At 45.9% G+C, this 24,534-nt stretch overlaps 1 protein-coding gene across 1 annotated transcript in view; it reads left to right on the forward strand.

Annotated features, from left to right (window-relative positions):
- The window catches only part of EHF (ETS homologous factor), a 41,308-nt gene extending 19,846 nt beyond the window's left edge, over nt 1-21,462 (forward strand). Inside the window, exons 2-9 of the mRNA XM_014568121.2 lie at nt 677-776; nt 4,616-4,861; nt 7,074-7,136; nt 9,776-9,844; nt 9,961-10,029; nt 15,402-15,461; nt 16,713-16,908; nt 17,010-21,462. Of these exons, the coding sequence (XP_014423607.1) occupies nt 680-776; nt 4,616-4,861; nt 7,074-7,136; nt 9,776-9,844; nt 9,961-10,029; nt 15,402-15,461; nt 16,713-16,908; nt 17,010-17,109 (900 nt within the window). The 5' untranslated portion in view covers nt 677-679 and the 3' untranslated portion in view covers nt 17,110-21,462. The remainder of the gene's footprint in view (nt 1-676; nt 777-4,615; nt 4,862-7,073; nt 7,137-9,775; nt 9,845-9,960; nt 10,030-15,401; nt 15,462-16,712; nt 16,909-17,009) is intronic.
- The last annotated feature ends 3,072 nt before the right edge of the window (nt 21,463-24,534 follow it).

Consider the following 24,534-nt stretch of genomic DNA (forward strand, 5'->3'; position numbering starts at 1 on the left):
GAGAGGAAACACTAGTCTGAATTCTTACCAGGAGGGAAGGGAAGAGGCAGTGTCTTAGCTGAGAAATCAGTTGATTCCTGATATTATCACGGAGCCAAATACTTGAGGAGCTCTGGGTCAGGTATGGCTGAGGTCCTCCGAGCCCAGCCCAGCCCAGCCCGGGGCAGATGCTTGTGCTGAGGAAATTTACTGGGTGCCCAGGTGCGGAGCTGGCCAGGTGTGTTAGGACTTGTAACTGTCCGATTTCAGGTCAGAGTTCCTGCTCAGGTGCCGGCTCTGTTCTGCTACTGGTTTGGGTTTTCATCAATTGCAGTTCCACTTGAAACAAAAATCTCTTTGGTATTTCCACTTTTGTTAAAGAAAAAAAAAATTGGCTACTGGCCAAACTCACCCAGTGAGCAGGAATTACATTTTCATTTTCATGCCTGATCAGAGATTATTCATTTATGAATGGGTGGCTGTAAAAACTTGCCTCATGCATATGAAAATTGAACCTGGAAATTTTTAATTTCCAGTGAGTTTCGCTTTTACTGATAGGGCTTGGCAACATGCTTGGCAAGCAATGGATAAATAGACAAATTCCTTCTTCTGTCCTGAATTCAAGCTATGATCTGTACTCTCAAATGACATTTGTCCAAGAGGCACTGACTGGACAGGCTCTTTGATCCCCTTACAGATCATGATTCTGGAAGGAAGTGGTGTAATGAATCTCAACCCCAGCAACAACCTCCTCCACCAGCAGCCGGCCTGGACAGACAGCTACACCACGTGCAATGGTAAGGGGGCCGCGCGGGGTCGGTGTCCCTCCCCACGCGGACGCTTCCTTTGCTTTAATTAGGCTTCATTCCCCAACTTAATGAACAAGATAGATTTTAGTCAGCAGGGGTGTGGGGACCAGGGGAACTGGAGAAAACTTCATGCTGGAGGTTCCCACAGGGCCCTGGGGCTCCAGACAGAAGCCCACTTGAGATTCTGTTGTTTCCGCTCAATGTTCAAAGTTCTGGGTTGGCAGCCTGGCAGAGAGGGTGGTAGAAGATACTCGAAAGGGAAACCGTCTTTAATGGCGTTGGCTGGGATACCAGGATAGGAGAGAGAGCTGTGAGCGTGGGTGTGGGCGTGGGCGCATGCACGTGTATTTTGTGCAGAATCATGGAAGTCAAGGAGGAGAGAGTTACAGCAGCTTAATCTTCCTATTTCACCTTCTGGTGACCTCCCTTTGTAAAGGGAGAGGAGATTTGTGAGGAGACCATGTGCCTGCCTTGGGCGCCTTTAATCGAGAACCGATTAGAAGAGGGAGCGCCCGGTGGTGGGGCTTGCAGGTGGCTTAGTCATCAGGCCCGTGGCTCACTGTAGAAGCTGAATGGAATAAAGTTGTCACTGAATCAGGGTCCCCACACCCCACTGTGGAGGCGTTCGGTTTAGGCAGACGGCAGTGCTCTGCATCGCAGGGAGCTCGGGCCTTCCCCCACCCCACGTCCACTGCTGATCTCCTAAGAGACCCTCGTCTTCCCTTGAAAGACGGAGATGGGCAGTGGGTGAGCATGGTCTGAGAAGCAGCAGCTGGGGGCAGAGTGGAAGGGTTGTGTTTGCCAACAAGCAGCTGATCCACGTGCAGCTCTGCCTTTCGGTTTGGAGCCCCAGCCAAACATGGTGGAAAGCGTGAACAGGTGACTTCTCTTCCTAGATCATCTGTCCCACCAAACTGCTGCCTTTTCTGGGCAGTGGCCTTCCCCGTGGGAGGCCTCTGATCCCCTGTGGGGACCTCAGAGAATGATTCCAAACAGGGCTGGAAAGTTCTCCAGACTGGGAAGTCTTTTGCATTCCCAGGCCCCCAGGCCCCCTTGATTAAGGCAGCATTCCTCCTGTTTGCTCTAGAGCATGTGTGTTCAGCAGGGAATAGAATTAAAATATTACTTTTATGGGGAGGGTGTAGCTCAGTGGTAGAGTGTGTGCTTAGCATGCACGAGGTCCTGGGTTCAGTCCCCAGTACCTCCATTAAACAAACAAACAAACAAACAAACCAACCTAATTGCCAACCACCCCCCTCAAATAATTAGAAAAAATACTACTTTTCCTCTCTAACTTCCAGAGCCCCAAAGAAGTTCCAGCTCCTGGTCATGACTGATGGGGTAGGGGAGGCACTGAACTCAGGATTTTCGGTGCTTCTCCTGAATTTCAGGAATCTGATGAGTCACCTGGTTTATGGGGAGTTTCCCCTGGTCAACTTCAGACAAAATTCTCTGGTTTTCCCAAGTCCTGGCAGGATGCACTCTCGGGAACTAGCCTCTAATCTGGATCATGTGACGTTGAGAGAAGAAATTACTCCAGGCTTGGTGTTGGGTTATTGAGAGTTGTTGCCTCTTGTTTGCTAACCCAGAGCTACAGTCGTAACAACATAGTTATTTTAGAAATGAAAGAACAAAGATTTGGTGAGCTGCGAAAGCTATATCCCATCCTTAAACAGCTGCATAGATGAGAGGTCAGAAAAATCAGGAAGAAATAGAGATATCTGGTCTATACTCTCTGTGTTGGTATATTTGGGAATATTTCTATGTAATTAAATTTTGGGACTAGATTCTTCCAGTCCTTGCCCTCTTCCCCTCCACTTTTGGCTTCCCCTTCAGGGCAGGAGCTGAGCATTTAGGGCTGCTTTTGTGTGGCCATGAGGTAGGAGGAGTAAGGCACATGATGTACGTGGCAGGTACCACCTGGGGTAGTCACCTTCGTGTCCACATGACCTTGACCTCCTGCTCTTAGAGCTGCCGAGGTCTGGAAGCAGTGGATGGATTCAAAGGGGGTGAGCAAGATAGGACCGGATTGGAAACAGCCCCCCTTCAGCCTCTCCTCTAGGGGGTGTTGCGGGCGGGGCCATGGGCATTATGAGAATCAAAACTCTTGCCGCTCTGTTGCTCCTTGTCACTCAGACTGTATCCAGCAGCCAGCATCATCACTATCCCGTGGAAGCTTGTTAGGAATGCAGAAACTCAGGCCTCACCCCAGATCTATGGAATAAGAATCCGCATTTGAACAACATTCCCTGGTGATTCATAATTACGTTAGAGTTTGAGAAGTACTGATCAAGCATGACCTTGAAGAAAAATTTAGGGGCAGTTTCTTACATTATCCTCTGGTTGATCTGTCCTGGAGATTGGTGGGAATATCTCTGTGTCATGTTCAGTAGACTTTCCCCTACTTCAGCTTGGCGGGCTGGAAGAGGGTCCTCCCTTTTTCCCTGCCTCTCACCTTTCTCGCAAGAGAGCTCCTGCCCTCGGCTGGCCCGCCTTGAGGGGGACTGTAAGGTCTCTCAGCCTAGTCACACTTGCCCAGAGGCTGGCCTCTCTTCCCCGCCGCCCCGGGACTGTGGGCTGACTGAGTGATGTTCTCTTAAGTGAGCAAGAGGCTTGCGTACCTAGACGGTCCGGCCCTGGTAAGCTCAGCAGTATTTATGGGCTTGAATGACCTCCACTTCTTCCCCGGTACTTGAATTAACCTTCTTGTGAATGCACCTCACAGCTCTTCCAGGTTCCTACATTGTTTCTTCTTCAGCAACAAATTCCACTAAAGAAGTAGAGAGCACCTCCGATGATAAAGTATCTGAGGTGGTTTTTATGGGAGATACGAGGATGGGTAAGACAGAGTCCATGACCTTGAACATACAATGTACAAAGGAGAATAGGACTGTACTTAGAGACCTGTCAAGAAAGGCAGAACACGGCAAAAGTCATTGGGAGAAACACAAAGCATGTCTCACGGAGATTCAGGGGACAGCAGCCCTCGCAGTAAGTTGGGGGTCCGCGACGGCTTCATGGGGTGGTCAGAATCTGCAAAGCTGGGTAGGAACTCAACAGGGAGTGAGAGGTGGAATACAAACTGGGCTGAAAGAACAGCATAGGAAAAAGGCAAAAGGGCACTTGAATTACAGTTAGTGAAGAGCCTCAATCCCTGACTTGGCAGTTTTGTACCCAATTTCAGGGGATAATGGAAAACTGCTGAAGGTAACTGAGTAGGGACGTGACATCACAGTGGCTGTCATAACCAGCATGAGGTGGGGGGACATCCACACAGTGAGCAGATGAATAATCTGGACCACTTTGGGGAGAAGCAAAGGCATCATAGAGAAAAGGCTTCATTTTTGGTGGAACATGGTCTGAATTTTGGGTACGTATGTGTATATATGAGTGTGTAAGAGAGACAAAGAAACAGGAGAGAGAGAGGGAGTGGAAAGAACCGTGGTTGTGGACGTAAGCTAATAAGTTGCCGAAACTGTGGCAGTGCTCTAGTGTTCATGGTACTTTGTGGGAGGTGGGGAATGAGTGTGTGACCTCAGAGCATTTCAGGTCTTGTGTCCTCATGCAGGGCCCAGGGGTAAGTACACGAGGAAGGATGTGAAGATGTATGGAGGCTGAATTTTTGACTCCCACCACAACTGGGGAAAGAGCTACGTTTCTAAGAGCCTCCTCTCTGGAGCCCATCTCATGTTCCTATCCCTGCTGATGGAAGCAGATTGTGGCTGTGATCCCCATGATATCCAGCCGTTAGCAGGGCATCCCTAGGTCTGGGACCATGCCCAGGAGCAAACACGGGTCACTCACAGGGCCGCCTTCTGTTTTTGCAGTTTCCAGTGGGTTTTTTGGAGGCCAGTGGCATGAAATCCATCCTCAGTACTGGACCAAGTACCAGGTGTGGGAGTGGCTCCAGCACCTCCTGGACACCAACCAGCTGGACGCCAGTTGCATCCCTTTCCAGGAGTTTGACATCAACGGCGAGCACCTCTGCAGCATGAGTCTGCAGGAGTTCACCCGGGCAGCAGGGACGGCGGGACAGCTCCTCTACAGCAACTTGCAGCATCTCAAGTGGAACGGTGACTCCCTCTCTCTCTCCATCCTGCTAGGAGCCAGCTGGGAAGGGCAGAGACTCCACAGCCGGCAGGGCCCCTGTTTAGGGACATCCAAGGATGGTTTCACTTCCAAATTACTGTTTCCCCAGACGAGGAGGGAGGAGGGAGGTGAGAGGACAGACCTGAAGCCTAGGGTGCAAGGTGTGTCTAATCCCATACAAAGCCAGCGTAATTTAATTCTCTCCTTATGGTTAATTTTCAAGGAGACAAGGGCGAGCTGGTTATTCACAGAATACTTGCTGCTCTCAGAAGACCTCTTCTTTCTCTTGGAAACACAGGGTTCAATTGTTTAATTCCCAATCACTTGCTTGTTAGATCATCATGGCTTTGTTTTTTTTTTTTTTTTTTTAACCTTCTATACCTAAGTTCTTAAGATGGGACCTAAGCGTGGTAAGAAAATAGGCAAAATTAGATCTAGTTTGTTTTTTGGGAGGGGAGAAAGCTTATGGTATTTCAGCAGATTCTTAAAAGGTCCTAAATAGAAAACAAAGGGTTAGAACCAACAGTCTGGACATGTTTGGGATGTTTCTGCAGTGATTTCTGGAATTGGTGCTGCCTCGAGCCCCAGATGTCTCTCCTGAGGCCTCACGTAGCACACAGACAGGTACCCTTCAAAGGCTGTCCCTCAGCGATAGTTTATTCACACACGCACTCTTCCTAAACTGGCTTGCAAGACCTGGTAGGGGAGACAACTCATCTTGCAGGATGTCTTTGACCCTGGCCCGAGTTTCTTCCGATAATGGCTATAAAAAACCCAGCTTCTCTGAGAATTGTTTTGGAAAGCAGTGATACGTGGGAAAAGAGAGCTGGCCTGTCTACATCAGAATGGGCATGTCTGTTGAAGAGAACCTGTGTTTGGGCATGTGGCTGGCGCTTTGGGAAGCATGAGCTCCAGGGCCATGAACCAGATTCAGATCCTGACAGCTGCTGTCGACACTGAGGCGGACCCAATGTCTGGCCACGGAGCTGGCAGCGCAGTGGCCTTTTGGGATGACCTCATTCAGCTCCTGGGCACTCCCTACTTCCCACCCACCTCACAGAGGTGGTTACTCTTTTTTTTTTTTTTTTAACTAGAACCAAACCAAACAAAGCTCTATAAATAACCCCCAGGAATCTTCAGAAAGAGACACTTACCCTTGAAGAATTAAAAATATTTCCCTCCCTACCTCCAATTAAATCTTCTCCTTTAAAGCTTTGCCCTGATTGAAGCTTAAGGCAGGGAGGCCTGGGAGATGATGTGGCCATCTGTGACCGTCCATCTCTGACCGTCCATGGCTCATTTGGCCCTGCTGCATGCTCCTGGTGCCTCTGAATGCCTGATGACCCGATTTTTCACTTTTGTTGCGTTGTTTGCCTTTTTGTAGACATTCTGTTAACTTATATTTGCTGAGTCTTTACCTATACAAGGACTCTAAGTGAGTCATTTCATTTGGTGGCCTTATGAGAAAATAAATATTGCCTCTATTTGACAGGTGCAGTTTTCATTTGGGAAAACTGAAGGTCAGAGAGCTTAAAGCATGACTTCTACACCTGAGATATTTACAATCTGGCTGGGGAGGAAAAAGTCACATGTGTATATGTGCTTTTGTACAGGATACATCTAAAGAGAAGTTGCAATGCATAAATAAGGGAAGAATCACCGCATTGATCCAAATGTTATCTCTTAGATTGGATCTAATCAAAAAGGGGTTTGTTTCAATTTAAGCTCAAAGAAGAATCAAGAAGGTTTTCCTTGTATTTTTGTTTTCATTTTGTAGCAGGTCTTAGTATGGGAAAGCACCTCAGAGGCCATCTAATGACTTTATCCAGTTTAATCCCCTAAATTTACAGATGGGGAAACCAAGACCCAGATAGCTCAAGTGCCTTGCAGCTGTTAGTGGAAAAACTGGTCTTCTGACTTCTGAACTTTTATTTCCACCATACTGGGTGTCTTCTCTATAGAAGGCCAAATATTTCCATCTGATATGAGTATCCTAGCTACTGATTTTCTGGACCCGGGATTCTAGGCTTGAGTTTGTAGATGCAGAGAGGGAAGCCCTCTCCCAGAAGCAAAGAGAAGTGATTAGGCAGTGGGATTGGCAGAAGCTTTTCCAAGAAGCCAGCTTCGCCCTTGGTTAAGCATCACGTTTGGGCTCCGCGTGGGCCCACTTTGACCTTCCCAATCTGTCCTTCACAGGCCAGTGCAGCAGTGATCTGTTCCAGTCCACACACAATGTCATTGTCAAGACAGAACAAACTGGTGAGTAGTGGCAGATGGAGGGAGCCACCTTGGTAGGCGAAGACCTGGGGAGGAGGAGTGGGAGGGAGTGTGAGGGGCAGTGTGGGAGCAGGGCGGAGTCAGGGTTTTGGCAGGAAACCCAGGGATGCTGCTTCCCCTCTGTCTCCGATGGGCCACCCCGCCATGAGCCCAGTTCCTTGTCCTTGGGACTGGTGACTGCCAACTAATTCTGATTTCTAGCCTGCTGATGGTGAGCCAAATTCTGCCCGCACTCCTCTGCTCCCCATGGGTGGTCAGGGTAGCATCCAGGCTCTGATTCAGGAGCCAGAAAAAAACCCAGAGAGTCTAAGTGGGCTTCCTTCTCATTACCAGGAGAGTCAGGGGACCGGACTTGGCCAGGTTAGGAGAAGCAAGGGGAGCGAAGAGGAAGGGGTCAGAGTCTACTCTCCCCCTCCTCCCTTGGCTGCGGCGTGTTTCACAAGGAGGAGAAAGATTCAGACTTGGTGTTATTGTTACCATAGTTTTGAGGGAACTTGGAGTTTCTGTAGGGATGTCCAAAGGCAGCTGTGGAATCAACTCCTGCACTTTTAGACAGAAGCCACGATTCTGAGCTCCAAGGAGGGTCTGCAGTCCCAGGGTAGCTACATTCATTTTTGTTCTCCTTCGTCTGCCTAATCATCCCCGCTTCCTCTGTCCCAGTCTCTCTGCTGGGGTTTTCTGTGTCCCCTGGGGACTTGCAGGGCACGGTAACTGCCTGGAGAGTGTGTGCACAGAGCCTTGTACCAGTCATAGCTCCTTCGGCCTATGAGCTCTCAGTCTAGGGAGAGCTCTGCCAAGTCCCCCCAAGTCCACTGGCCACGATAAAACTGTGTATCTGCCACTGCTCCAGGGTCGCTCCCCATGTCCACATCGGTGAGAATGCGGGCCACACGGGCCAACCACCGAGCTGGCTACAGGCCTCCCTGAGGGTTGCGTGCCAGTCACCAAGAACAGAATTTGACCTGGGGTGACTGGTGAGTCACTGAGGGCAGAAATGGGCCCCACAGAGTTATGTGCTCTTTTATAAGGGGGCTGGTCTCCCATTATTAAAGAAAAAACAATAGCTGCTAAGCATGTTAATTAGGTTTGTCTAGTCCTGCCCTTCCCCCCAGAGACCAGGGGCTGAGCTACCCAGGTAGTCTGTGCTTCAAGGGCCTGGCTGCCTTAGAGGCGGTCACAGGACTTGGCTGAGAGGATGGTGCCCCCACCCCTACCGCCCCCAACCCCCACCACCGACCAGACAGATAGCCCCACTGGAGGAGCCAGGGTGGTACTGGAGAGATCCCAAATACTTGACAGTTCCTCCTGGACCATCTAGACATTCTCGTGTTGCCAGTTCCGAAAAGGTGAGCTGAAGGGTGGGGAAGACGGTCCACCCAGGGAGGATGGGAGAGGAGGCTCGCACAGGGAACAACACCCCCAAACCTCTTTGGTTCAGTTTGTTTTCAGAGACAACAACAGGTGTACGAGATGACCCAACAAGGAGAGAGGGTGTAACCCCAAGAGATTGGGCTTGGGGTGCCCAAACACGTAGCTATTAGTTAAAATACCAGCTAAATCCCTCTGTCGTAAACAGGACGACTTAGCCAGTGAGTCAGGTTTTATACCGTTTATGCTGTAAAAACAAAATGAAACTTGGCTGGTGGCTTACCACCCCAGCCCTGAAATTCAGATGCGAGCAGGAGAGGGCTGAGAGTAGCCTCTATGTGTGAAGAGGGGAACACAGGAAATTCTTGGTGGGGATGAGGTGACAGCCCTGGCCAGGTCTTACAGCTCTTGGCCAGCCAGGAAAGAAGATGCTTCTGCTGGAGACCAGCCCAGAGGAGGGGGAAAATGTAGAAGTCAGGGGCTTCATTTGGGGTAGGTGGAGGGAAGTCTTCTTTGAATCAGAAATTTGAAGAGTTGATTGGACTGAGACATGCTTACCCAGCACACTGGAGAGAGACACAGAGAGAGAGAGAGAGGGAGAGAGAGGATTTGATTCGGAAACACTCTCCTCCATGTCTCCTTAATTTTGTTTTGAAAATTTTATGTCATCCCTTAAGCATACTGGAGAAATCTCAGAGGGAGGGGACTGTCACCCAACTTGAGATTCTCTCTGGATTTCAGCAACGAAGACACTGTGATATAAGACTGAGCAGACTTTTTCTGAAAGAAGCATTCTTAATTCTCCCAGGAAGATATCACTAGGAAAAGATACTCATTAAGCATGACTTTATCTGTCCCTCCCCATTTTTTTCTACTAGTATAAAAATCTTCTGGTGATAATACAGTAAAATGCAAGACAAGACGAAGCTCCTGAACCTTCCCCCCGCTAAGTGTAGACTGGGAAAATCCCCAGGAAAGCATCCTAGGTCTAGGACAGGATCCCACTGCTGTACCTTCTTTGACTTCCCTAAAAATGCAACAGGTGTAGAACTCCTAGAAAGTCCATCTCCCCAGGATACAGGAATAAAAATGGGGTAACATGATTATAAAGTGACATGTGGCTGAAGCAGAATCTTCTCTCTCTGAGAACCACTCCCTTTCCCCACACCTCTTGCTGAACAGTGAGTTAGAAAAGGCAAATGCCCTACCTGGGGAAGATGGTTGCTGACATTCCCGTTTTCTGTCCTTTGTAGACCCTTCCCTCATGAACACCTGGAAAGAAGAAAACTATTTATATGACACCAACTATGGTAGCACAGTAGGTAACTAACTCCCCAACACTTAAAACCCTTTTACATTTTTATTGTTTTTCTAACTGCCAAAAAGGTATATGGTAAGGAGGGGGCTCTTAATGTCCTTTATCTTTTCATCGCCACAGATCTGTTGGACAGCAAAACTTTTTGCCGGGCCCAGATCTCCATGACAACCACGGGTCACCTTCCTGTTGGTAAGTTGCCCTGACACCCGAGGCTGAGTGTGCCTCATGCAATTGCTCACTGAGAATCACCAATGACCTACGTTTCCACTTTGCTGGAGTCTTTCTCATTGAAAGGCTAGGAAAGGAACAGAATTACTATTTATAAAAAGTCTGCTTTTGACCCTATATTTGTACATTGAAAATGACCAGCAAGGATGCCTCTAGGAAAAGTGTTTGTCTCCTTGTCACTCTCGAAGACAACAAGTGAAACCAAGTCACTCTCTTGTGACAACAAAAATACTCCTTTCAATTAAAAAAAAAAAAACTTGGTTTGGGGAAATTATCTGGTGAAATTAGTCATACTTATGGGGAGAAGGCTATATTTACTTTTCAATAAGCTGTCTTTGGCTTTAGAGGAAGAATGGCTAACAGTGGGATTCAGAGGTCAGTGACTCGGTGATGATGGTCTCTGGGTGGAGAGGTAGCAACTGAAAATTTCTAGAACCCTGGGAATCGTAGGTCAGCTTTTAAGTCTGACCCTGATGGCTCAGCAGGACTCTCTCATTGGTCAGACCACCTGCACTTTATGAATTATGTTCACAGTGGTTGTATTTGGTTAAGATTGGATGCATCTGGGGGCTCTGCCTGACTCAAGGTTCCCCTGGGTGAGACGGTTGGTCTGTTGGGAATCTGGGAGAGGGGCTTTCAGGTTGTATTTAGATCACATTTCCCCTCGTCCGCTCACAAATAGGTACGTTGGTAGGAATGAGCGTGCTGGGGAGGTGAACAGAGGGTTGAGTGTTGTCCCTTGATCTGGATGCGAATTTGTGGATCATTTTGGGTCTGTGAAATGGAGCTTAGACTTGTCACAAGTGAATCTGTCTTTTCCTGGAACTGAATTTAGGGCAGCTTCAGAACTGGGATTTAAAAGAGTGTTTGTGAATGAAAGCATGGAATCAAACAACAACCCTTCCTCCCTCTTTTTTTTTTTATTTAAATTAATTGTATTAGATAGCATTCAGACTTTTCACTTTTTTTTTAAACTTTTTTTTATGTTCTTTTTGTTTTTTTTGAGGGTGTTTTTGAGAAGTGAAATAATGAAAGCTCTTGGTTTGAGGTTTTGTTCTGGTCAAGCCGCTTGAATGAGGCAGGGCTGGGAGCCAGTATAAATGCATCTGGAACTGAGGTTAAGACAGAGGCCAATTCATTTCTCTACTCCCCCCCCCCCCACTCCCCCGCAAGAGGCCCGTAGCATTTTGTGTCACTCTAAGTATTTGCTGAAATTAGGAAATGGATCAAACACTGGAAAGGTTCTGCGGTGGATTTGCCATTCTGGGGGAGCTGAGCCAATTGGGGTAAAAATTCCATGGCAGTTGTTGCCACCCAGTCAAGACGGAGGTTTTCAGAGCTGAGGAAACCACTCTAGTCACCCTCTAAATTCCTCTCACACTTCCTAAGGTGTCACCTCTCATGTCCCTGGGTCTTTGGCTTAGGGCAAAGGATTCCAACTAAGAATAAAGCTGAACCAACCATTTCCTGAGCCTCAGGGGTTGTTAGGTCTTGAGGCACCTGGGAAACGAAAAACCATAGTCACAGCTCTGCCGCCCTCACAGCCAGGCCACCCTTCTCTCTTCTGTGTCCTGAACTCACCTTCTAGAGTCTCAGAATCCTTAGGGGCCAATGTCTGCTTTCATATTTGCAGTAACAGGGAACTCACTGCCTCCTGAATCCATCTCGTCTACTTTGAATAGTCCTTCTTAAAATGGGCTTTACGAGGGAGGGTGTAGCTCAGTGGTAGAGTGCCTACTTAGCATGCATGAGGTCCTGGGTTCAACTCCCAGTACCTCCATTAAATAAATAAATAAATAAACCCAAATCCCTCCCTCTCCCCAAATACAAAACAAAACAAAAAATGGGCTTTACAAATCTGCTCTTCCTCACTTGCCTTAATTCTTGAAGTCCTTGCCCCAGATTCCTATCCTGTGGTTGTAACATAGGCTGGAACATGAGACAAGCCATCCAGGACCCCTATCAGAATCAATTCAGTGTCTGGGTTGGTAAATTCTTTGGAGGAACGGCCCTCCAAGTCGGACAGTTAATTACATCCTTGTAAAGATGAATTCCTTTCACAACAGTTCAGTCTCTACTGGATGGGAGCAGAACACCCCCCACCCCCCAAAAAGACCTTGGTCATTTGCCTGCATCTTTGGATTCCCAGCTCCCATGAAACTGAGTGCAGTGAAGTATCTTTGTATGTTTTAACGCAAGTTACAAGCTGTGCCGAGGCGAGGCGAGGCCACACATAAACTGATGCCCTGGCTGATAAACACAGGCGGGGAAGCGGGCTGTGTTTTGATTGCTTTGTCATCAGCCCGGTTCAGAAAATGGCTGCCAGTGTTCCTGATGTGCCCGATAGTCCCCCGCCAGTCAAGCCAGCTCGGGCTTGATGTGTTTATCCACTGACTTGCCAAGCCTAGAGCAAGGGTGGCATGCTCTATTATAACACTGAAATTTGTATATCCCGTAAAGAAATGGCTCACAGCTGAATCATATGCAAATGCTTCTAATCTTTGCTTCTTGAGAAGCAGCTTAGCTGAAGTCATGCTCTGGAACTCATCATAAACTCATGCCTTGGTGCTGCCCCTGCCCGGACTGGACCTTGGCCTGAGGTGCCTGGGGGCGGAGTGAGAGAAAGCCAAGCTGGACAACTTCCCCAGAGCAAGCCATTATTTTATAGGAATGAATCACTTAACCACAAGGGTGGACTTCAAAGGTTTTGACTTTTATTCTGAGGCAAAAGGAAGACACACGGAGAGAGGCCATCATAGTAAGGTGAGGTTTCAGATCAAAAGACTTTAGAGCTGTGGCAGATTGGGGATTCCACAGCTTGGCTCCCCATGCACTGGGGATGGCAAGAAGAAGCTGGAAGAAATCTGAGTTTTCTTTTGCCTTTGGCTACACATTCTTACATACAATTGATGATGGAAATATTTTTATTTACTGAATTTTGGTGGGGGGTGGTGCTCATTCCTAAGCTGGATGGAAGTCTAGTTTGGATAAATGGCTGAGATCTCAAAGAGGAAATTTCTTCGTGGTCTAGCCAGTGTGGAGGTTCTTAATCTGGAGCCCATGGGCTCCTAAGTGACCCACAAACTCTTGAATTTGTTTACAGAATTGCACGAGTGTATACATATCTGCCTTGTTCTGGGGAGAGGGTCCAAAGTTTCCATTTTACTCATAAAGTTACCTTAATACCCAAAGGAATTGATTCTAACTGAGCTTGGAAGCCCTAAACAATAATTGAGGCCAGTGAGCTGAGAGACACTTGGGTTTTTCTGAATTCAACCCTGGCTCTGAGATAATGGTCCCGCACCCCTTCTGGATGCCATTTGAAAACGAGCTTTGCTTGTGGCCTGCTGGGTAAATGCCACTCTTTGTCTGCAGAACAACGTGGCCCTGTCAGAGTGATGTATCACTTGGAAACTGGGGTAGGTGCCAACCTGTCGCAATATTGTCACATCCTGATGGGATGTCGCAACCTCACTCTGAAACCTACAGGGAGCAAGAGCGGAGTCTCCTTGCGTTTCCTGTGAATGTCTTCTCCCAGGTTTCAGAGAAATCCAAGTCATGTGCAGGCCCTCCTGCTGGCGATGTGGAGTGTGGGCGGGCAGGCGCAGGAAATCTTAGCTAGAAGAAGAGGTTTCTCTTCTAACCAGATCTTACTAAGTTTCTCTCCTCCATCCCACCATGGCTTTCAGACTGCTGGGATCTCTGAGTTGTGACTGTCTGGGCGATCAGATAGGTGACTGCGTCCATGCGTGCTGGGAAATACAGAATTATCAAACTGGAGTACTGGAGTTACTTTCCCACTAACGGGACTGTTGCAGAACTGAACCTGATTCTTGGCAGGGAAGACGTGTATGAAAGCTGTTATGTGGCACCATCTTTGGAAATGGCATAGAAACGTTATGTTATGAGTTATGAGTAAAACCTCTGGGTTCAAATTGTTGTTGTTTGTATCCTGTTTCAGGCTGTGTGGCTTTAGACAAGGCATTTGACCTCTCTGTGTCTCAGATCCTCCCCAGCTGTAAACTTTGGATCTTACGAGTACCTACCTCATAGGGTTATTGTGTGAAGCAAATAAGGTGACTCGTGTGAAGTGCTGACCACAGGGCCTGGCACATAGTAAGTGCTCAAGAAACAGGAACTGGTCTTCTCTACCATTTTCATCAGGAGTCACTGGTGTTCAAAGTTTATTGAATAATGGACCACACGTGACAGTCTTGAAAGCTATAGACCTCTTCCTTTGCCTGTAGTTTCATTCAGTCTGAAATGCCCTTGAAGGCCACCCACGGGTCAGCAAACCCTATGTTAGAAAGCCCTGATGTCACACACACAGAAAACAGTTTCTTACCAGGACTGGCTTATATTTAGGGACTGCTCTGTATTAAAGTCAGCAGGTTGTCTATTATGGTATTTTTTGGTAAGATCTGCTTTAGCCCTCCTGACACTGGAAGTGCCCACTCACTCACACACACTTACACACACACACACACACACACAACACACACTGCTATATCATTCAGTTTTCTTTTTAACAAGTTTTATTTCACAGATTTGCCTCTGTCATCTCCTCTGGTGACAGTCACAAGAGTTACCGTAATGAGTCATTTGTTAAACTAATCTGTGTTTCCATAGTCCACCTCCATCAGCCCTGTACTGAGCTCAAGACAGTCAATGGCCCCTTTGTCAGGCTGATTAAAATGTAACTTTGCATGCCAAAAAAGGCACTCCTCTGGCTTAAAAGTCATCTTTCTTTGTTATAAATGTTTACATTTTTGTCTTATGTAAAAAAACAACAACAAAAAAAACCCCACAAAACATTTCAATGACCTAAATCTCTCAGTGGCTTCCCATCTGTCTCAGAATAAAAGCTAAAATCCTTAAAAAGTCCTACAAGGCCTTAGTGATCGGAATCTCAGCTGCTACCCTCTGCCCCTTGCTCACAGCCACATTGGTTTCCTTCTATTCTGTGCACACCAACCCCAAGGCCTTTGTACTTACTATTCTCAGTCTTGGAAGGCTCTTCCACAAGCTCTCTGTACAGCTGTCTCCCTCACATCCTTCTGGTCCCCTTATGAGAGAGATCTTCTGTGACCATCTTATATTCAATTGTAAATTATTCCCATCTCCACAATTCTACTCCTGTTTCTTATCCTGCAGTTTTTTCCCCAGAGCAGTTACCATCTCTGTTTGGCTTTGGTCATGACCACATACTTGAACAGTGCCAGACATGTAGTAAGTGCTCAATAAATGCTGATTACCTGAGTGGATGAATGAATGAAGATGATAACTGGAGGAAATAGGTAAATTAAGCAGTTCTCATTTTTTCTCTTTGGCAGAGTCACCTGATGTGAAAAAGGAACAAGACCACCCCACAAAGTCCCACACCAAAAAGCACAGTAAGTTGGCCGTCTTTCAGACGGCTCCTAGCCCTTCCCCTCAAGTGGAGAGTGACTAGAGGCCACCCGTTTTTAGGCAGAGATCGCCACTGCCTGCTGCCTGCATTTCTTCACCTCAGACTGGGTAGAGGGGGAAAGAGGCCCCACTTGTTGGCAAAGCAGCTCCTTCTACCATTGTTTCTCAAAGTGGAGCCCCAATGGCTATTTCCTCCTCATTCTGTTACATTTGTTCCAAAAGTGAGACATCCAAGGAATAAGAACTTCTGGTAGGCATGGGGTTAGCGATTTCCTTTCCTCCAGGAAGAAAGGTGGGCAGAGGAGAAAGACGGGAAAAAATAGTTGAGGTGGATTATTTTTCTCTTTGACTGAATGTTGGCTTCTTACTTCTGTGGTGTTCTTGTTCCAAGAAGTGATTGTTCTTGAGATTCAATAGTGTTCTTTGAGAGCTGTACTCCTCCCGCACCCAGATAATAAAACCTTATGAAATGTGTGAGATGTCAGCGACCTGGAGTTGGAGGGGGGCAGAGAATGGAAAGAAATCAAGATGGTGTAATCTGGAAACTGAAGGGAGTTGGACATTTTTACTCTCTGCTACTCCAGGTCACCCCACAGAAGTGAATTAACACAACCCCTCAAAGTGGGGTGTGGGGAGGCAGTTGTACAAGTCCAGTGGGGGTAGAACTGAATTTGGTTGCTAATCTTATTAAAGCCACTGTTTCATTTTCAAATTGGCCCCCTCAACCCTGCAAGACCCCACCCCAATATAACCTAGGAGTTAAAATCCTAGAACCCTATCCATGTGCATTTGGCTGAAGCACAGTTGCTGGTGGCAGCCATTTACTTGGTTGAGGTTCTAAATAAAAGTGGTTGAAAGTTGCTCACCTGGGAAGTAACAAGCTGAAATGAATCCCCAGCAATGTGTCAACCATTTTTAGAAGCTACTCCGCCCTCGCGTAGGAGATCCGAGACCTTAGTCTCTTGTCTTGGCTCTGCCACTAGTGAGCTATGTGACCTGGGTCAAGTCAGTTAAATTCTCCATGCTTCAGCTTTCTGATCTGTACAATAAAAAAATGATGCTAGTTCATTCTTAACTACCCAATACTTGGGGATTCTGTGATTTGGCATCACAGGTGGGTAGGGAAGAACTGACTGTCTCCTCCTTGATGGAAGATGCTTCAGCTGTCCACGTCTCCGGCCCTTCTTTGCTGTGCCTTGGACCCTCACTCCACTCCTTTGCCTCCTTTGCCTCAGATCCCCGCGGGACGCACTTATGGGAGTTCATCCGCGACATCCTGCTGAACCCAGACAAGAATCCGGGGTTAATCAAGTGGGAAGACCGGTCTGAGGGCATCTTCAGGTTCTTGAAATCGGAGGCTGTGGCTCAGCTGTGGGGGAAAAAGAAAAACAACAGCAGCATGACCTACGAAAAACTCAGCCGAGCGATGAGGTGAGGCATTTCAAGTCCCCAAACATGATAAAGCCGCGCAGCCAGTTAGTCCCCCACCAGCCTCCGTCTCCAGCCATCTTACGCAATGTCCTCTGTTACAGATATTACTACAAAAGAGAAATTCTGGAACGCGTGGACGGGCGAAGACTGGTATATAAATTTGGCAAGAATGCACGTGGATGGAGGGAAAACGAGAACTGAAGCCACTGACGCCTTGAACACAAACCTGAACACACCCATGTGATAACCACTCGAGAGCTCCCCGGACGTAAATATTTCCAAGACTACTTTTCTCTGATATTTATGTACCATGAGGGGAAAAAAAATACATCGACTTCTAACAGGAGGAAGGAACATTACAGTTGATAAAATTATTTTGTTACTTTGAAGTATGTCCTATATGGGGAACAAATGTACACAGTTTTCTGTGAAATATGACGCTGTAAGTGGTTGTGATTTGTTTTTGCCTCTATTGTGAAGTTCTTTTCGGCGGCAAGAAGAACAGTTTGTAGTCTTGTGCTTCTTGCTAAGAGAAAGGAAAAAAAAAAATCAGAGGGCATTAAATGTTTTTATATGCAGAGTGGTTTAGGAAAAGATGATGTGTCCTCCGCTGGATTGTAAGCATCCACGTGGTCTCGTCAGGAGAAGTGGGCGTGGTCGCTGGGAAGAACTCCAGGGTCTCAGATTGATGGGATGAGCCGGAAGGATGCTGGCAAGTTTAACCTGACCTTCAAGAGCCAGTGAGTGGAGAATGAGGACTTCCAGAATCCAGGGTGGACTGTAATCACTGCATAACCACAGGACTTTCATGTTTAAATCAGCAAGAAGAATAATGGTGGAGGGGACTTTCTACACTCATTCAGGAAAGATTTACTTGGTGCCAAGGCTGTCTTCCCTTCTCCCCCTTGGATGATTGGTGAAAAACTTCAGTTGCCACCTCTGCTCTCTTTTATTTAAGAGAAGGTCCAGCCTCGGTTATTTTCATCCCAATTGCTTACAATAAGTGGGAGAAAGGGGGTAGTTTGTTCTTGTACTCCCATAGTCCATGGTTTCTCAATGGGCACAACTGACGTTTTGGGCTGCATGGTTCTTTGTTGTGTATTATTTGGCTGTCCTGTGTGTTGTGGGATGTTCAATGGTGTCTATGACCTCTACCCACAAGATGCCAATAGCACTCCGGTCCCAGAAGTTGTGACAACCAAAAATGTCTCCAGACATTGCCAGATGTTCCCCGAGGAACAAAATTGCCCTTAACTGAGAACCACTGATTTAGCCAGTCAAGATGAAGATGGTGATTTATTCTCAAAACAATAAGAAATAAAGATCTTTTAGTCCCTAGAGTGGGGGAAAAAAGCAAGACTTTAAAGTCAACCTGTTTCTAACTTTTAAAATGTTGGACAATGGATTGAAAAATCTAGAGAGTCTTCTTTTCAGAACCCCAGATGAGAGCCAGAGTCGGGTGCATTAAACAGGAGCTCACACTAGAACACATTTCACTGGGATTACAAAACAGTGAAAATGGTATTGCAGGAGGAAACACTGAGAGGGGAGAGAGAGAGAGAGGAAGAGAGAGAGAGAGAGAGTGTGTGTGTGTGAGAGAGAAAGAGAAAGTGAAAGTTCCAGGGAAAGTCTTTGCAGATGTTAATTCTTACAGTCTTTCCTCTTTTGGATAATCTCTTTCTTGTCTCATCTTAACTCATTCCAGAGTGAATCATTTCTTGCCTAGCTTTGCATCCAGAGGAAATGTTTAAAAAAAAAAAAAAAAAAGGAAGATAGAAAACAGAAAACTCAGTTCAGGGGCTACAGTCAGTGAGGAGGTGGGGGCGTCTTCAAGGATGGCATTATTCTGGGTACCTGGAGACTCAGCAGTGCGCCAGGAAATCGGGGAGGAACACGAGCCTGTAGATGCTTTGAAAATGAATTTGAACATCCAGATCCCTTTTGCAACTTGTCTTTTTGGCTCCCCACGTCCTTGGCTTTCTCCTTCCTCCTGCACTGTCTTAATATGGGGATGAAGGCATGTGTCAACGGGAGGGAGTGCTCTTGTCACCGGCTAATGGAGTGCCAGCCACCGTGTCTTACTCAGTTGAGGCGAAGCCATTCTTAGTCAAAGTGTTTGTGATGGATTCAGAAAGTTGGAAGGATGAAGAATTAAGAATTTTTAAAATTCTAATTATAATGAGAGCCATTTTGGCTGGTGGTCTTGGTGCACAGCTTAGTGAGATGAATGACCTTCTGAAGGTACAACCAAGTTGTTTTCCTTTCTGCCTGGCTTGGTCACCTCTGCAAAGGTGTTACTCAGTGTTGTCAAGTAACAGTCACTGAGGGAATTGACATCAGTGACGCCGGACAGCACAGATCTGAGACATTCCTGCATGAAAGACACACCTTGCTCCCCAAGCAAGGATAAAGGACGATGAAGTTTTACCCGGCATTTGACTATACCACGCACAATGAATTAAAACTCTAGAGATTTGAATTAGTGTAAGCATGTGAATGTGTGTGTGTCTGTGTGTGTCTGAATGTGTGAAGTTATTAGGGACATCTGCTAATTCACTCCCTGGCTTTGCCTGTTCATCATCTAAGCTGCCTGGATCCTTCTCTGAGCTCGCCCTTCCTCAGACCTCTAGGTTTCTCACGTTCCTCCACATTGGCCTTGGATCCTTCTGCACCTTTCCATTGAAGAGCAGTCCCTGCTAGGTAGTGAGTCTGGGGCGTACCGACTGGAACACTCTGCAGATAATTAGCAGATTGTGTTATTTGTTGGATGTGACTGGTTTCTTGGCACCCGGTTCCTGCTTAAATAGGTTGGTGTATTAAGTTCTCAGCATATCTCTCTATTGCCTTGGCTTGAGTTTGATGCATTTTCTATGTGCTGTTCGTGACTTGGAGAACTCACAGGAATCGAGTCATGCCAACTTGGGGTGTGAACAGAATCCTTCCCACCGCAGTGCTGTGAGGGAGAGCAAAATCCCAAGGATAAGGCAGCATCAGGTGAAGCCCCCTGCTTTGGGAGACTCACAGCTTCTCATTTGAGAAGCTCGTCTGAGATGGATGCTCCTATGGTCACTACACATAGTCTTCTGAAACCCTTCTAAAGCATGGGCTCTTATTTGTTTTTTTTTAATTTATTTTTTTTCTCATGGGAACCTGAGTCAGGAAATGTACTGCTAAGACTTTACCAGACTCAGAGCATCCCAAGCTTCTAGATATTTGACTTGATGAAACTTGCACTAAGCTCTGACTCCCAGGGACATACCTACAGCTTCTGGAACTTGCTTTCCGAGCAGGGCAGACCTAGGCGATGAGTTTGCCTTTGAACATGCTTGTCCTTCTTCAAATTCTTACCCTGCTAGACTGTAAACTCTGAGACAAGGGACTATATCTTATCAACATTGTTTTCCCAGTACCCAGCTTGAGACAGGCCCTCAGTAAATACACGCTGAGTTAGTGAATTAATGTCTTCTGGAAGACTCCTCGGGTTGGGAGGCCACGTCCATAATTGGGGCGTGAATTGTTTCTTCCCTGGACTCACAGCACAATGGCCAGAACTTCAAGGACAAATTATCTATTAGATGAATACTGTACTGAGAGACTCTCTACTTTACCTTCCTACCTGTGCTGAAATGAAACCGAAACGGGCTGCTTGGGTCTGCAAGTCCGCGTATGCTGTGTGAGAATTCTGCCACCTTCTTAGGAACTGTGAGACTGCCCTGGGGTAAGGAGCCAGTAACGAACCTTTAACCTGGTTTAACCAATGAAGATTATGAATGTGTTGATATGAGGTGAATTGCTGTTTAAGTGTAAACCAGTTCTAAGGTTTAGTATTTGGGGGTTGGTTTGTATTTTTTTTTTCTTTTTGAAAAACATTGAGGGATCTTTTGATAAGGTTAGTCATGCATGTTAGATTTTAGTTTTGCAAGTGTGTTGTTTTTCAAATGTATAAAATATAGGACAAGTTAAAATCGTAAGAGGGAAAGGCAATTGTATTATTCTTCTACAGTTAAAAAAAAAACTGTGCCGTGTGTACTACGTGCACAACGTGGAACCATATTCGTGAGGAGCTTATCTGACTGTATCAGGTGTATCAGATAGTCCACAGGAGCCCATTGGATGGATACTTACTGTGTGAACAAAAGAGCACAGAAATCACAATATCAGAGCTGAGTAAACCTCAGCCCTGCTTCTTGGGATTCCATTTCTGGAATAAGAGGTAGAGCATTTAATAAAAACTCATTGATCCTGTGCCTCATGAACCATGGAAATGTATGAGCCTTCACCAGCCGAGCTTAACTGGGATAAATCTTTCTGTAACTATCTGCATAATTCTTGCTTGTCTTCCCATCTGGCTTCTGGGTTGACAGTTTGTGGGGAACAACCCTCCTGCCGCTGTTTTTTAAAAATCAGAAATCTTGCCCTTGAAACTATGTTAAATTCAAACCAAGTATACTTGTTTTATGAAAGAATTATATTTTTCAAAATACGGGGTTTTTTGTTTGTTTGTTTGATGGGTCCCAGAAAACGCTAATAAAAACCACGGAGAGCAGCCGGTAACTGTGTTTCATGCTTCAACAAGCCACCCCAGACTGGGCTCAGTGGAAATGCGCTTAGCCTATAGCAACCAAACATACGCGGTTCCCACATGTATTTACTCAGTAAGCATCGATTGAGCATCTGTTATGTGCCAGACACTGTTGTAGGTGCTGAGTCACGGCAGAGATTTAAAGAGACAAAAATTCTGCTCTTGTGAAGTTTATGTTCTGTTGGATGGAAACAGACAAGAAGCAAAATACAAACAAATAAAAGGTAGCATATCAGATGTGTAGTAAAGAAATACAGAGCAAGGAAGAGGAGTAGAGTGTACCAGAGTATGCAGGGGTGGATTGCAAGGTTAGGCAGCATTAAGAAGGATGTAAGGGAAGGAGCCATGCAGATGACTGGGGGAATGATACCCGACTGGAGGGGCCGTAAGCGCAAAGTTCCTGAGGTTCTGACACGTCCAGGGAAGAGCCAGGAAGTCTGTTTGCCAGAGCAGACACAGCAATAGTAGGAAATGAAGTAAGAGTGGCCCTGGCAGGTCAGATCGCATAGAACTTGGAGGCCATTATGAAGGGTCTAGTTTTTCTTCTGAGTGAGATGGGGAGCCACAGAGGAGTGACAGAGCCCAGCTTCTAGTTTAAAAGAGCCTCTCTGGCTGTTGAGAATGAATTGCAGAGAGGCATTCAGTGCCAAGTGTACATTCTTAGTGAAAGAGAAGCAAAGGGAGGCAGAGGAGCTCATGTGTGCATTCCGGTTTCCAATACAACATGTAAAACATTTCAAGCTAGTTCATAGCATATTTCTTTCTCCTGGTGCCCAGAAAGTCTCAGTCCTTCAGTCACTTAACTTCATAAATAATTATGAAAATAATAATAGCTAACCATTTTGGAAAGATCCGCTTAATCCCAGGAACTGCAATATATTCTTTGCATACAGTATTACATTTAATCCTTGTGCAAATTTGCTGTGTACAGATATTGGCTCCAATTTTCGAATGAAGGACATGGAGACCAGGAAGGTTACATGACTTTCTCAAGGTCACACAGCTAGTGAGAAGTGGTAGAACTGGCTTTGTTCACCCAGATCTCTCTCCCCAAGTCCACACTCTTAAGCTTACTATTTCTCTAGGATGTCAGAAAGCTAATATTTTACACACACACACACACACACACACACACACACACACACCAATTTCATGGTTAAATACATTGAAGAAATAATACTGAGACAAACAATGTGTTACAGAGTTATTTATCACAGGATTGCCCAGAGCTTTTATGACGATGATGTGCATTGTGTGAATCTATACGAGAGGGAAGAAATGTTCCCGATTTCCCAAGCCTGTTTGACAATGGACCTTTTTCATCAAAGAAGGCTTCATGAAATCAGCACCTCTTACAACACACTTAGGGAAATGATGCTCTTTAGAGATTATCTCTCTGACTTAGAAGAAGCAGTATTTTCATGTTTGGGCCAAATTAGTATGCTGATAATATTCATGCACATCAAGCTTGGCCAACTTTGTATATGGTCCAGTTTTTTTTTTTTTTCATTGAGAAGAAATTCCCTCTGGGAATTACCCTGGGCTTATTGATATGCATTGATGCATTTCTTAGTCATCACAAGGAACTTGCAGAGTGCCTCGTCTTTGGGAACAATGAACCCTCCTGAATTTTAACTCTAGACCAAAGAGTTAAAATCTGGCGAAAACTATATGCACTAACCACATGTGGTTATGTACGTTTAAATTAGTTAAAATTATATAAATGAAAAATGTGCTTCCTTGATTGTATTACCCACATTCTAAATGTTGCATAGCCACCTATGGCTAATGGTTCCTGTACTGGACAGTGCAAATATAGAACACTTTCATAATCAAATAAAGTTCTGTTGGACAGCACTGTTCTAGAATTTGACCTGCAGGACGGGGTAAGAGTGGAAAGGGTAGTGAGCAAAACTAGCCAACAGTGAAAGGAGATCCAATGAGCCTTAGAAACCAAAGGTGACCCTGAGAACAACAACAACAAACAATAAGGACTCCAAGCAAATATCTCTGTGTTTGCCTGAATGGGTGACAGTATCTATGAGCACAAACAAGTTCCATGCTGTCAGTAGAGCCTTGAAGTGTGAGGATTTGAGTATTCTTATCTCCAACCCCCCAAAATGCCCTACAGTCATTGATATAAAAGTTCCAAGGATGTGGCTTTCTGGTTGAGAATATTGGCATTGAGGGGAAATCACTGAAATGGGAAGGGAAGTCAAAGATCCCCAAATAGGAGTGACTGGCATTGCCCACTGTCTGCCATAAATGCCACCAATACCATTCCCTTCCTTCTTTTCGAGACCAGTTCCTTAGTGAGTAGTTTACCCATAGTCTCTTTATTTCTTTATAGTTCAGTTCTTTTCTGTCAACTATCATGATCTAGCCCTCTGTTCATATCAAGTCACTGAAAATGCCCTCTCAAAGATCATAGTCAGACTCCTCCCTGCCTCTGTTCCCTTTGCCTCAGGTACACTTTTGGTCTTTATGGGGTTGGCGGCTTCTAGTCTTGCAGGTTCATAGAGTCACCTTTGCTAATCATGGGAGCTTCGCTGCTCACCCGCCTTCCCCATCACTTTCTGTTACATTACCCTCACTTGATCTTCTTTTCAGAACTTGCACTACCTGAAATTGTAATTTTAGTTTATTAGGTTACTTTTATAGTATTTATTTTCCCTGCTAGAATGTAAGCCCCAGGAGAGTAGGGACCTTGCCCGCCATGTTCACCAACATATTCCTAGAGGTAGGATGTGCTAACATATATAACTGACTCCAAAAAGATTTGGTAAATAAATGAAAGATTTGTTTTGTTTTTTTTTTTAATTTTCAAATTCCAAGGCCTTTCTTTTGACTTTGTGATTTTTGACACTGGTGACCTTCCATTCTACTTTGGAAAAGATCCATTTCTTTGTTTTCTGTGACAGTTTTCTTCTCCTGCTTTCCTGTGTACTCATTCTTCAGTTCTTACTCTTTCCGTCCTTCTACCTACATGTGTTCCCCAAGATTAATTCCTCAGCCCTTTTCTCTTCTCCCTTCACCTTCTCCCC

Source organism: Camelus ferus, chromosome 10 (assembly GCF_009834535.1).
Source record: "Camelus ferus isolate YT-003-E chromosome 10, BCGSAC_Cfer_1.0, whole genome shotgun sequence".
Classification (NCBI taxonomy): Eukaryota; Metazoa; Chordata; class Mammalia; order Artiodactyla; family Camelidae; genus Camelus; species Camelus ferus.